Genomic DNA, 13,855 nt, shown 5'->3' on the forward strand with positions numbered 1-13,855 from the left:
AATAATGCAAAAAATTTGTCTCATGATCGCAATTATCTGAAGAAAATTCATTTCCTATTACATGATTAATTTATGAGATAGCTCAGAGAATCATTGGATTCCTTTTACAATTCAGATTTTTTTTTAAATACTGACTAATCGAGTTTCTCTGAAAGCATGATTAATTGTATTTTAATGTCAAATTTGTAGAGAATTGAGGCACCAATCTCATCTTGCTATGAAATGCATCATTTTCTCAACCACTCCTCCGGTATTAATTTAGTATATCTTGCATTTGGTTGATGATTAGGAATTCCACTGCAATTACAATGTTTATTTTGTGCTCGGTTTCTTATATAATAACAGCTTTTTCTCTGTCCAACAAATATACAAAACTGAACAAAGATATTAATAGTACACATCTTTAGTCAGAAACTATATATATTTACAACTTGTGGGTAACATACTAGGCTTTCATAAGCTTTAAACATGAACAATAAAAAAAACCCATTTAAGGTATGACAAATATATAAATCCACAACTTGTTGATAAAATTTGCATAAAAGTGAACACCCAACATGTACAATCTTTTTAATCTAAATATACATAAGATCCATTATTTTTCAGCCAGGTTTTTTTTTTAATGCTTGAATAGAAAAAAAAAAGAAGGAGGCATATCTAATCCTCTTTGGCAGTTGTTACATTCATCTGGATACTGTGTTACAATAAACTCTGAGGCATTAACACAAAGCTTAGAAATTGATTGAAGAACAATTTTTATGACTGATTGCATTGACTACAATGTACAATTACTCATTAAAATCAAACATGCAATCAATGACTAAGCTTCATATTATGTGGCCTAGGTGTCTTTCTATGTAGCGGGACTCCACTACCAAAAAATAGGTTACAGGGAAAAATGCATGCTCATTGAATAAGTGCCGAATTCACATCGGTGATGTTTTTTTTTAAAGTTTTGTACGACAAGCAAGAATAACAATACTGATACAGAATACTGAAAACTAATCAAGATAATATTGTATCATTACAGCTGTGACTTCATAAAAGGCATTCTATGGAAAACAATTATAGGTTGTTTCTCTGATTTAATAAGATTTTTGTGATTTTTTGTTATATGTTTGATTAGTGAAAGAAAACCACAAGTACATTAAATACCTGTCAGACTAAAAAATATCTGAGGGTGACAACAAATACATAATTTTTCTTGAAATCAGATATGAACTTTAATTCAAAGCAGATTATTTGAATTCTCAGGTATTCTAAGGAATAAAATAGCTGGCACTCGTTATTCTGAAGCATTTTTTTAATTCTTGCTTCATAGTATTGTGAAGTTGCAATCATTTGATCAGATGACCAAAATGTTTTATAATTCAAATTTCATATCCAGCTGGAGCAGTGCCTTTGAAGTGAGATCCTCAACAAGCTGCCAGTTTGAAGGGCAATAGATGATACCAAATAGAGACTAAACACAAATATTTTGTAACATCACTGATACACATACTCTCTTTAAAATAAATGAGTGAATATAGAGTGAACATATGATTTCGATACAAATTCAACTTAAAAAAGGGTGAAGTTCACTCAACAACACGTGAAGGTCACTCTTAATCTAGGAAATTTTGTATTCACTCCTTTGGAGGAGTAAATTATTCATTTGATTTTTTTGTCATAGAGTCATCTTTTAAAACGAAATGAGAGTAGAGAGTCTATTTGTAAGATTCCTGTAGTAACTCAACTATTAAGTACTGGCACAGAGCAAAATAAGAGGGGCAGAGAACATGCCATTGCAAAAGTACTGAAGACAACTTCTGTTTATGAGAGAGAAACAAAGATCATCACACTATCCGGAAATGCTAGAATTGTGAGCTAGGGGGTGTTTCAAGAAAATATTTGCTATCAATTGCAAATTAAAAAAAATATGTTGCAATTTTACAATTAATAGATCAATTTTAGTTGATTAATTAATTGTAAGACATATGATTGATTTAGGGACCAATATACGCTTGCAATTGATTGCAGGTTTCTTGCAACACCCCATTGGTCTTTCAACTGGACAGTTTTTAGAGGTTGGATATTTTATACACAAATATAACTATTTCTGCATATATTTAAAATAAATCATAAATGATGAAGATCTGAAGACAAAAAATATTCTAAATCAACAATAATCACACAATAGTCAGCCACATACATAGAAAGGCTAAGACTAGATCTCATTTCTAAGTTTATGAATTACTTTTGTTCGTTTTTTTTCTGATAGGTGACAGTGTTTAGGTATGTATTATGAGATGCCAATATGTGACAGGGGTATGTAAAGAGCAAGTCTATAATCTGCAGCATTAGACGTACAGCTTACGCTAAGCGTTGCATCCGATGCTGCAAACTTCAAACAGTGTCTGTGGAGCGGCCACTGCCTCTGCCTTCACGTTTCGCTTTAATCATTTTATCGACAAATATATAGTGGCTGCGTTTTTGGATGAAAAATCTGCACCGTCGATCATACAAAAACAATTGCTAAAGAGAGCTAGGATGATTTATGCAGATGGTGCTCCACTGTCTGTGTCTCGCCAAATCAGACGCATCGCTTGCATGAACAAAGATATACCTGCAGTCTCCATTTCGCTCAAAGGACAAGTCCACACCGACAAAAAGTTGATCGGAATAAAAAGAGAAAAATCCAACAAGTATATCACTGAAAATTTCATCAAAATCGGATGTAAAATAAGAAAGTTATGACATTTTAAAATTTCACTTAATTTCACAAAACAGTTACATGCACATCCTGGTAGGTATGCAAATGAGGGAACTGATGACATCACTCACTCACTATTTCTTTTGTATTTTATTATATGAAATATTTTGATTTTCTCATCATTGTCAAGTAAAATGAAGTTTCATTCCTCCCTGAACATGTGGAATTCCATTATTTTAACATTTTGTGCTTCAGGCAAGGAGGTTCTAATCGTCAAATTCGCAAAAATTGAAATATTGTATAATTCAAACAATAAAAAACAAAAGAAATAGTGAGTGAGTGGCATCATCGACTCTCTCATTTGGATGTAACAGGCTCGTTCATATTACTATTTTGTTAAAAATAAGCGAAACTTTGAAATGTCATAACTTTCTTATTTTACATCCAATTTTGATGAAATTTTCAGCATTGTGCTTGTCTGATTTTTCTCTTTAAATTCAAAACAACATTTTTCTGAGGTAGACTTGACCTTTAAAGATTAGTATACAGTTTAAGCTTGTAGAGCTAGTGCAACAAAGACTAGCAACATTTGGTCTAAATTCACAAAGGTGCATGGTTTGGAATCCATGGTGTGAAAACATGTTGTATACAGATTCGTCCATTAATTACATCAGCAAGTATGATGAGAAAGCGTTAAACAATTAATGCAGACCTAATGTAAATCAATTCACATAAATGGTGGGCTCATTAATTCTTTACGGTGGACCCATTCATGCTGTAAGCTGAGGAAGAAGCACGACTGCAGCGCCACGTGTGCAGCCATTATTTTACCTGTCAACATATAGTCACAGAACCGAGCGCAATAATAAACGTAGAATCTGCATAAAACATGATTTCACATCATGACTTCAAAACCACCTGTGTGAAATTGAAGATTCTGCAAGTTAGACAGGTGAGCTGTTACGAAGTTCTAACTTTGATGATCTGACCCACGACCTGTACGGACCTGTACGGAGTAGTTCCCAGTGGAAACATGTATACGTTGCCCTTTGGCAGATACCTAAGTAAACTAGGGCCACCTTCCCTACGGAGGTAGGGCATAGCCATCAGGCTATTCGTAGAAGGCAATTTAAATTAGCTGTAACACCCAAAGTTGTTCATAACCTACGAACAGCTTTAAGAAACACCTGGATTCTCTTCATCTTCTGCGATACGTTTTGCATCACGTCAATGAAATAATCCCCAAGATTTCAGCCTCCACTTCAAAAGAACTACATGTATACCATTCTAATATTCAAAGTATGATTATGTCCATACCAGTATACATGCATTTCTTACTGTTCCCTTCTAATACTCAAGGTACCTGCATGATTAGTTTGTATGATTTATTCCTGCATGATTAAAGACTAATAAAACCCATCACTTTGGCTTTCACTTGTCACTAATTTTTTTTTTGGCAAATGGCTGGACAGCGCAGGGCATAAACAAAGACAAATATCTGAACACAAAAAAAAATGAATGATTGCATTTAAGCTGGTATGCATAATTGAAAAGAAAACATGTATTTTCACATTAGGTCAATTAAAATCAAATAGGATATTAAGTATGGAAAGCAAAAAGAGAGACGGGAATGAAAGAAACTTAGAAACTTAGCAACTATGTCCAAGTCCATTTTTAAAACTTAAAAGATCACAAGGATTACAGAAAAGAAAAGGGGACAGTGTCTCTTGTTATTAGATTAAGGGTTGAATCTTTCTCCAGAAGTACGCTGTTTTCCTTCTTGATTGGACGAGATGAAATGGTCATCGATCGCATCGGTCAGTCGTAAAGCCACCTCACTGCACCCGTCGGCAGTAGTAACCAAGCGACTTACACTTCTCGCACAGGTGCTGGGGGTGTTCCTTGCTCTGGTCCGAGACGTCGAGTCCATCTGGTTTCTCGAGAGGGCGCTATAGTAAATAAAGGAATTGCCAAGAGGGGGACGAAATTCAATAAAAGTATAATTAATATCTAGTGGCATAAGACCTCTTTTTCAACACATCTTTCCAATATAAGACAACTGCTTTGAATAATGTGGATTTTCATGACTATAACCCCCCAAAATAATAAAGCAATCTCAAGCAATCAACGCTTGTAACTTGATACACAGCATGAATTTACATTAACAATTATGGATAGCATTTTTCACCAGGTGCCATAGCCATACCTAAAAAAAAGAGAAAAAGGTTAAAATCTTGAAAAAATAAAATATACCCCTACTGAATTTTTGTGAGTTGATAATTCAACAAAATGTAAAACTAAAAGGTTAGTACCAACAGGCTTATATCAATTTGTATCAATCAATAGTTAATTCAATTTGAAGAAATAACCTCATTTTCACAGGTACAGGGTCAATAAAGATAGTTTTCTAACAATTGATTAACTGAAAAAAGAACAATTGAAACAAGAATAATAGGTGTTTACTGGTGCAGTGATCTTCGTACAAAATATGTCTAATCAATTATCACATTCCACTTTAAATGCTGTATTTCATGATAGAACTTTTCACTGTCCATTTCAAAATGAAAAGATAAACAATCAGCGACAAACAATTTTGGCAGTTCAAATTGGAGTGAAAGTGTTAAAAAAAAGGCAGGCATCTAAATGTGCTCAGCCAAACGTGCTATGAGCAAGATATTAATAATTTCACAAGCAAATGAACAACAATAAATGAATAAAAGAAAAAAATATATAAAGTGTGGATCACAATAATAATACTAATGACAGCACATGAATTAGAGCACTTTCTCACTAATTGATATATAAAACATAAATATAGATATATATATTTTTCAACAACAAAACATTTTTTGTTACATATATATATGACATAGAGGTTATGCACCATTGGATATTGGAAAGGGACGCCATCACACGGGAAAACAGTGAGGCGTAGCATTCCTTCTACAGCATAAACAATTTTTAATCAAGATTGGACTTTTGGTGGAAAACAGTAGGATATTAGAAGGAAAATCCTATTTTTGTGTTTTTTTTTTTATAAAAAAAAATTGTAATGCTGCAAAAATTGAGCAATTAGAAAATACGATAAAACTAGGTAACCCTTACAATGAAATTCAGAGATAAGTAGTAAAGAATCTTATTTAACGAAATAGCTAAACTTCCTATTCCCGACAGGATGAAGAATAATTAAATTGACCCCATTCCTGAGTGACTTTTCGAAATATTCAAAATAAATATACCTGTGTATACAATAATTTTTGTAAGGATTAAATAGGGAGACACATATGTATTTGCAGAAATAGTAATATATACAGATATCAATTTATGTAAATATCATATGATATGATTACTCATGTTTTATACATTTCAACTGATTTAAAGGTTTGTATTCAATGTCCCAGTCTCAAAAGAAAATGACTGATTTCTTTAAGATGAGCATTTTGACTTTCAATTGTATTTGAAGAATTAACTTAAAGTGACATACATATATAAGCTCAAGTAAACAGAAGTCATTTTTTTTCTCTCATAGTTTGTAAATATTGACAATTGTTTGAAATTATACAGTTAAGAAACCGTTCAATTCCTCATTAAATCGTGAAAAATTACATTGGAATTTTCATATAGAAGCGCTCTGAAAAAAAAGGATTGGATATTAGTTTGTTAGGGAAATTCTCTTATCTTCAATGTGCATTGGGTGAAAAGATGTAAAAAATATAAAAATATGGCGTGAAAGCTAGTCTTGATCAAGTACTACTTACATGTTCATTTCTTCTTGTCACTTTGGTTCATTTTCACAACCCTTCAAATTCTCTCTCCACCTGAATGAAACTTTGAGATAAAAATGAAACCTTTTTCAGTAAAAGTATAAAAACTAAATATACAGGTGTTTTCCAAGTACAAAATAAATTGTGCGTTTTAGGTAAGCTAACGCTGTTAGAATCGTGAGAGAATGATTAACTAAAACTAAGTCAATTTCAAGAACCCAATAAAACACTTAACGTCATGGGTCCTTTGATATTGAGCCCTACATTTTATATCCATTATTTGGAGGGGGAAAAGAAATTCTGTGGTTGCCACTCAGGAATGGTGTATGGACCCACAACCCTACACATTTACAAGAAAAATGGTATTTACAAACAATAAGAAGAGTTGTGCATAACCTCTATACCTTGGCCTTCTGGTGGTCGTAAGCGGACACGTCCAATCCGTCTAGTTTCTCTAGGGGGCGCTGCAATGGTTTAAGAAAACAAAGAAGGGGGAAGCAGAAAACAGGGAGAATATAATAGGCACAAGGAGCTCTAAAAAAACTACACACAAAAACACATGCAAGATGAAATATATGGAAACATCAAAATGCATATAAATTCTTAAGTTTTTCTTCATGTTTTCATCACTTTGGGCATTTGACGATTTTCAAGGACGACGAAAAATGTGTGATTTCATGACTCATGTTGCTACTTTTAAGTTTTCCCATGATTTGGGTGAAAATCTCAAAGGCAGTTTTTTCCTACCATTTGGAATAAGGATCATTAATTATTATTTTACTTTTACTATATCAACTATTTCAACTGAATTGAAATGACAAAGCATTGATTTGGGATAAACTTTCATTTTATTTTCTATCATACATAAACTAAATGTTAATTGTTAAAATGTCTGCTTCTATGAATCTATATGGTTACTTCATATGAAATTATAAAGTATATGTAAAGTAAGATATTTTGTATTTTCTGCAACTGTTTCTGTCTCAGGTCCAACTTGGCAGTTAGCCTTATTTTTTTTTAATTAGAAAGAAAAATGGGAAATGAAAAGACAATCAGATGTTTCAAATTAACCTGGAAATTCCAAATAACCATAACTATGGATACATGTGGCAAAATTATCCATGCAATGAGATATTTGTTATGTATAAGATAAGAATAGCACATACATTTTGAATTAAGGTGGGCTTTGTGTTTTTTTTTTCAAGTTGAGTAAATGCAAAACAACTTTCAAACAACCATGCAAAAGTGTTGAGTGATAACACACAAAAAACCTGGGAAGTGCACAATTAATATAAAATACTGTGTTAAAAAATATAGACAGTGCACAACAAGGAGATATGTGAGGTTTATCATGACCCATATATACTTTTAAAAAGCCCCCCAAAACAATAACTTCTTCATAACAGGAAGGAACCATACTATAGGATTCTGGAAGTCTGTTTTGACTCATAAATTTTCACAATGACGAGACAACTTGTTTTTGTTTTGTCTATAAAAGTATATCCCAGATTTTGAAATTCATTTTAAGCCAAGCCATTGAACTGGTACTTGATATCAAATCATAGTTATCTCTACCAATGAAGATTAAATCGTAACATTCAAACTTAAATTTTTTTGCATTCTGTTTGCTCGGATATAACTACATCTATTAGTTATCATGAAACTAATAAAGCATTCTCATAAATATGTAACCAAGAATATGCTCAAATGAAACATAAAATCTTTGGTTATCCTGTAAAAAAAAAATCTCTCCAAATAGCAAGTTTCATTTCACATTTTATGTATTTGTTTTTCTTCCAATTAAAAAAAAAAAACATGTTTCCAGTATCCAATTTAGACCCTTTATCATGATTTTATCACTCCCAATCAAAAGTGCAATCTTTGGATTTTCACTTGATATTTGAAAATTTTATAAAAAAGCAGCTGTTTCGGTATCGATAGAACCCTGATTTTGTAAAAACTGATTAAAACTATTATCTATCAATGAAAAATCAACTTTACTGTCTACTATGAGATGCAACAGTCAATATTCCTTATTTTAATGTTTTTTCCCTTTTAATTAAAACTATTAAAAATACTTAACATGTTTACTCGCAATTTCAAAACCTTAATTATGCATACATAGGTCTACTTCTTAGCACTTTTGTGCATCCAAAGCCAAAAAGATTCAAAATATGCTAAGTCGACTTTACAATCAAAGAGAAACCTTCATACATAATGTTGAATTTAAAACGTCATATGAAACGTTAATTCACAACTGTATTTCATACCTGCTTGTGTGGATAAACGTTGATGTGACATTTGATGCATTCCTGACCCATGTTGGCCCAACTGTTCCCACTCATCCACTTGCGTTTACACTTGGGACATTTGTACTCGCCGAAACACCTCTTTTTGCCTTGGTAGGGGGTTAACCCTTCACCCTTCGGTCTTGCCTGTGATTGGGGAAAAGGGAGGAATATCTTTATAACTGGGGGTAATAAATGAAGTATAGTTCAATTCCTATTTATTGTTTTCAGCATGAAAATGATATAGGCCTACAATTTGTTCATGAATGACATATAAGAGATAAGCGGAAACTCAAGAAGGAGAATAAAGTGATACAACACTGACGATTTATTATAAGGTTTATTACATGGTTTGACAGACTTTAAAGTTATATTTTACTTCAATGATTATAAGAGAATTTGTTTACAACTCAAGTAAATAAAAGAAAGATGTGTTCAACATTTACGAGATTGTAAGTTTTTTAACATGATCGATTTGCCTTTGACAGACTTGTAGTTATGCTTACTTGAATGATCGAAAGAGAATATGATTACAGCAATATCCCCGATTGATTGTTAATTTTGGTACACAATTTCTCATGCTTGATTGAAAGATTGATTTTATCTTTTAAAGGACAAGTCCACCCCAACAAAAAGTTGATTTGAAAGTTGATCTGAAAATTTCATCAAAATCGGATGGAAAATAAGAAAGTTATGACATTTTAAAGTTTCGCTTAATTTCACAAAACAGTTATATGCACATCCTGCCTGGTATGCAAATGAGGAGACTATGACGTCATCCACTCACTATTTCTTTTGTATTTTATTATATGAAATACTGAATATTCAAATTTTCACCTAGCTCATTGTCAAGTGAAACAAAGATTAATTTCTCCCTGAACATGTGGAATTACAATTATTTTTATACTATATGGGTCAGTCAAGTTGGCCCTTGTTGTCAAATCTGAAAAAATGAAAAATTGAATAGTTCAGACAATAAAAACCAAAAAGATATAGTGAGTGAGTGACATCATCGACTCTCATTTTCATGTCACTAAGTTGTGCATATAACTGTTTTGTGAAAAATAAGCAAAACTTTAAAATGCCATAACTTTCTTATTTTACATCCGATTTTGATCAAATTTTCAGCATTATGCTAGTTTGATTTTTCTCTATTTATTCTAATCAACATTTTTCTGGGATGGACTTGACCTTTAAATGCTACATGGCACTGAAGGGCGACTCTTGAATTAAACAAGAGACTGAAAAGTCTAAAAGAAATAGAATGAAAATCATTCAGGAAAATTTTCGCTGTTCAGGATCTTTCACCTTTCAGGAAATATCTGACAGCCAGCTTTGTCATTGTATGACCAATATTGTTCAGACTATACTTGGATTTCCTGTATTATTATTAAGATTTGAAAATGGTGAAATATAGGCCTAAACTAGACCTTCAAAATTTTGCATCTGAAGGTAGTTCAATCTCTGGAACAGTAGTTCCCATCAGAGCTCATCATCCAGCGATACCAAAAGTCAGGCACCCCCTCTCTTGATGACTACATCTTCACGACCTTTGACCTTTCTTCGTCCTTCGCATTTAATGGCCGTCTGTCTGTCAACACACACACAGCACCACGCCACAATCAATGCTTGGGACTGACCACATAATGTCATGCAGTTCTCATGGCATGCGCATTATAATCCCAATGGATGATTCGAAATACCATGAAGATACTAGGGAAGGCAGTGCCCATGTATATTGTGTACAGATATTCCTCCTGGTAGACATTTTAATGATAGTGAAAAGAAAGCCGATAATGAATTACTTCAACTCCTCAAATAAACCATGTTTTCAATAATTTCTCTTATATTTTCTTCATCTTGCATTGATTGTGTATCGATCCCCTCCACTCAGGCTCCATGAACACTCTCTTTAATATCATCGAATAGAAAGTTAGAAACGTAGGCCTATAGTATTAAAAATAACATGAATTATTTCATTTCATCTTCTCAAATGGACCATGTTTTCTAAAATTCCATTTTAACTTACAATATAACAATGCTTCTTAAAATGCTAAACATCATTTTTTTTCCAAAGCTTATGAAATGAAAAATACAATCAATATTGGACAAATTAGACGGCATTGTAACATGAATACATGTAGTTCCATATTGAAGATACGAAGGGGAAACACATTTGACAGCTCAAAATATAAGTTCCTGTTTCATTAATTTTAACCCCAGATGAATTTCAAAAAACATCCTGAAAAGTTCAGGATGTATTAGGCCTGTATAACATCATTGAATACCACCAAAGTCTTCATTACATTGATATGAATGCAATATACAATGAATGTAAATGATAGGCAGCCTGATAGCCTATCTACTTTAGTATTCTTTCAAATAATATAGGCCTACAGGTACATATCTCATTTGAAAATACTTGTGTTTGTGAGCAATGCGGTAGGTCCAAGATTCGACCAAAGCAATTTTATATCAATTCATTTATGTATGGTGCAAGCTATTCAATTTTCATTTTACATTCTGATACTTAATTGATTTGTAATTTTTGCTATCATTACACCAATCGCAAGCTAAAAGATTACAATGTAGGCCTACATATGGCAGGGCTCCACACTAACCTTTTTTTCTACTGGTCCAACCTGTTCTTGTCGGACCAGTAGATACCCAGTTTTTCAATTTTTTACTGGTCCAAACCTAAAATTCACTGGTCCCCCAAAATAAAAAAAACATAAATAAAGACTTGTTTATTTTGCTGTCTTTTATTGCTTTTATTGCCCCCCCCCCCAATAACTTATTAACAAACATACACACACATAACATAATTCATGAGAACCATTTCTCAATTTTGGAAAGCCATTTTTTAAGATGCCAAAGCCATTTTTTATCATTTACTATAGAGGAGAAAATATCATTTATATTAATAGTTTGATACATTTTTTACTGGTCATGTCAGACCAGTAAATTTGGCTATTTCTGAAAAGTTACTGGCCAGACAGCAATTTTTACTGGTCTGGGACCGTCGGACCAGTGCCAGTGTCGCACGCTGTCATATGGCAAGGTTGGGTTTTAAAGACCAAGTTCACCCCAACCAAAAGTGACTTTGAATAAAAGACAGAAATAAAAGAAATAAGCATAATGCTGGAAATTTCAACGAAATCAACAAATTCAGACGCAAAATAAAAGAAAGTTATAACTTATTTTTCACATAACACTTTTATGCACAACACAGTAATATGGAAATAAGAGTCAGTGTCACTCTTTCTCTCACAATTTCTTTTAGTTTGAGGTCCTATATTTTATAATATTAAATCTAGCAGATTCAACAATAAGGAAGCATATATTAATTATTTATGAATGACAGTAGGTTGCAACAATGGTAATCTCACATTTTCAAGGAAGAAACAAACCCTATTTCACCATAAAATGAGGGGGAAAATAAGACATTTCATATCTGGCATGATAAAATACAAAAGAAATAGTAAGTGGTTGATTTAATTGGTTCCCCCATTTGCATAATAACTATTTTGTTGAATTGAGGGAAACTTTGAAACTTTCTTATTTGACATCTGATTTTGATAAAACTTCCAGCATTAGAATTGTTTGATTTTTCTCTTTTTATTCAAATAATATTTTTTTTGAAGTTGGACTTCACCTTTAAGTAGAATTTTGTTGCATCATTGTTTTGACCCCTTTGAGTATAATGTTGGGCTATTTTTGTGTTTTATAATAATAATAATATTCCGCATTTATATAGCGCTTAACACATCTGAACGACGTCTCTAAGTGCTTTACAGATATATCATTACCCCGGTCATCGGATCCTTGCATGCCCGCATACAATGTATGCATCTTCTCCACTCCCTGGGGAGCATTCCAACAAGAGTTCCAAGACTTGATTGCTAGGCATACTACATAGGCTTTCGCATCCTACCGGGTACCCATTTAATACCTGGGTGGAGAGTGGCATATTGTGGATTGACGTCTTGCCAAAGGACGCTAGGCCATGGTGGGATTCGAACACACGACCCTCTGATTACAAGGCGAGAGTCAGAACCGCTACACCATAGCTCCATGGTCCATTGCAACAGTACTACTCAACACACATCAAAAACTTAGTGGTGTGAGACCTATAGCAAAGGCCTTATACCTACTAGGCCTATTAGGAGGTACATGTATACCAATATTCAGCTTTAGATAACTTGACTGATATAAAAAAAAAAAAGAGGAACAAAATGGCCATCCAGAGAAAAATACAGACATAAGGTTTTCCCATTTTAGTGAAGGAAGGCAACTGCAAATCTGACTCCGTCAGCAGTTCCAAAACAGGCTATGCATGGTCAATCGCCACTCTCTGTCGAATCTATGAAGTTAAATGAAGTATATCGCAGAACCATATGCCAGTACTTGGCACTGCCACAGCTTCTATACTTCAGAAGAATATAAGCTAGGGTTCAGGGTTAGGGGATGTTCCCACAGTCTAAACATCCAACATCCATCCCACCTAGACAAAGTCTCTCAGGTCTATTTACCAAAAATGCTGACCCTCAAAATTAGGTACATAGATGTACTTATGCATACTTTATGGTGAATGAACTATAACTTTCATTTCAATTCAAGTTCCAAATAAAATGAAGTGGAAACAATATTAGAAATCCACTACAAGCAGACACTAATTAATGGCAATTTTTCTGAACAGAAGGCTTATACTTTGGCTGCAGATCAAGGGACAAGTTGGCAATTATAATGAGGCTAAATTTTTGAACGGCCCAAGTTGGAAATGCTGCAATACTTCACAAAACTTGCAAGAGAGTGAAGAGCTACATGTAAGTAAAAATATCAAACAATTACCTATATTGTTTGAATTTGTTTCATACTATATAGCTTTCAACTGTAAAAGTTCCAGACAGGAAATGATAACATTTACAATGAGGAATACAATGACTTAAAAGACAAAGATAGTTACGTATTTCTGTGAAAAGTTTTTGGGGACTGATTACTCTCTACATTCTAAACTTGTTGGCCTACATTTATGCCAGTAGAGGTGTAAAACACCATACTTCAATAGCATACACATTATCAAAAAGTTTGAATGAAAATAATACAAAAGT

General features: G+C 33.1%; 1 protein-coding gene across 1 annotated transcript; it reads right to left on the reverse strand.

The window, feature by feature from the left end:
- LOC129281517 (zinc finger CCHC domain-containing protein 24-like) lies at positions 1 to 10,477 on the reverse strand. Its single transcript, XM_064113446.1, has 4 exons — positions 10,448 to 10,477; positions 8,727 to 8,891; positions 3,222 to 4,641; positions 1 to 2,622 (listed from the first exon to the last, which is right to left on the reverse strand). The coding sequence occupies exons 1-3, from the start codon at positions 10,475 to 10,477 to the stop codon at positions 4,528 to 4,530; spliced, it is 309 nt and encodes a 102-aa protein (XP_063969516.1). The 3' UTR covers positions 1 to 2,622; positions 3,222 to 4,527.
- Between the last annotated feature and the right edge of the window lie 3,378 nt (positions 10,478 to 13,855).

The sequence above is a fragment of the Lytechinus pictus genome, chromosome 18 (assembly GCF_037042905.1).
Source record: "Lytechinus pictus isolate F3 Inbred chromosome 18, Lp3.0, whole genome shotgun sequence".
Taxonomy (NCBI): Eukaryota; Metazoa; Echinodermata; class Echinoidea; order Temnopleuroida; family Toxopneustidae; genus Lytechinus; species Lytechinus pictus.

Bases quoted from the DNA above. Each gene is read 5' to 3' on its own strand.
- LOC129281517 (XM_064113446.1), bottom strand. From the start codon at position 10,477: ATGGGCACTGCCTTCCCTAGTATCTTCATG. The intron at 8,892-10,447 runs GTATTTCGAATC...CCCCAATCACAG, and splicing joins CCTTCCCTAGTATCTTCATG to GCAAGACCGAAGGGTGAAGG. The intron at 4,642-8,726 runs GTATGAAATACA...TATTTACTATAG, and splicing joins ACGTTTATCCACACAAGCAG to CGCCCTCTCGAGAAACCAGA.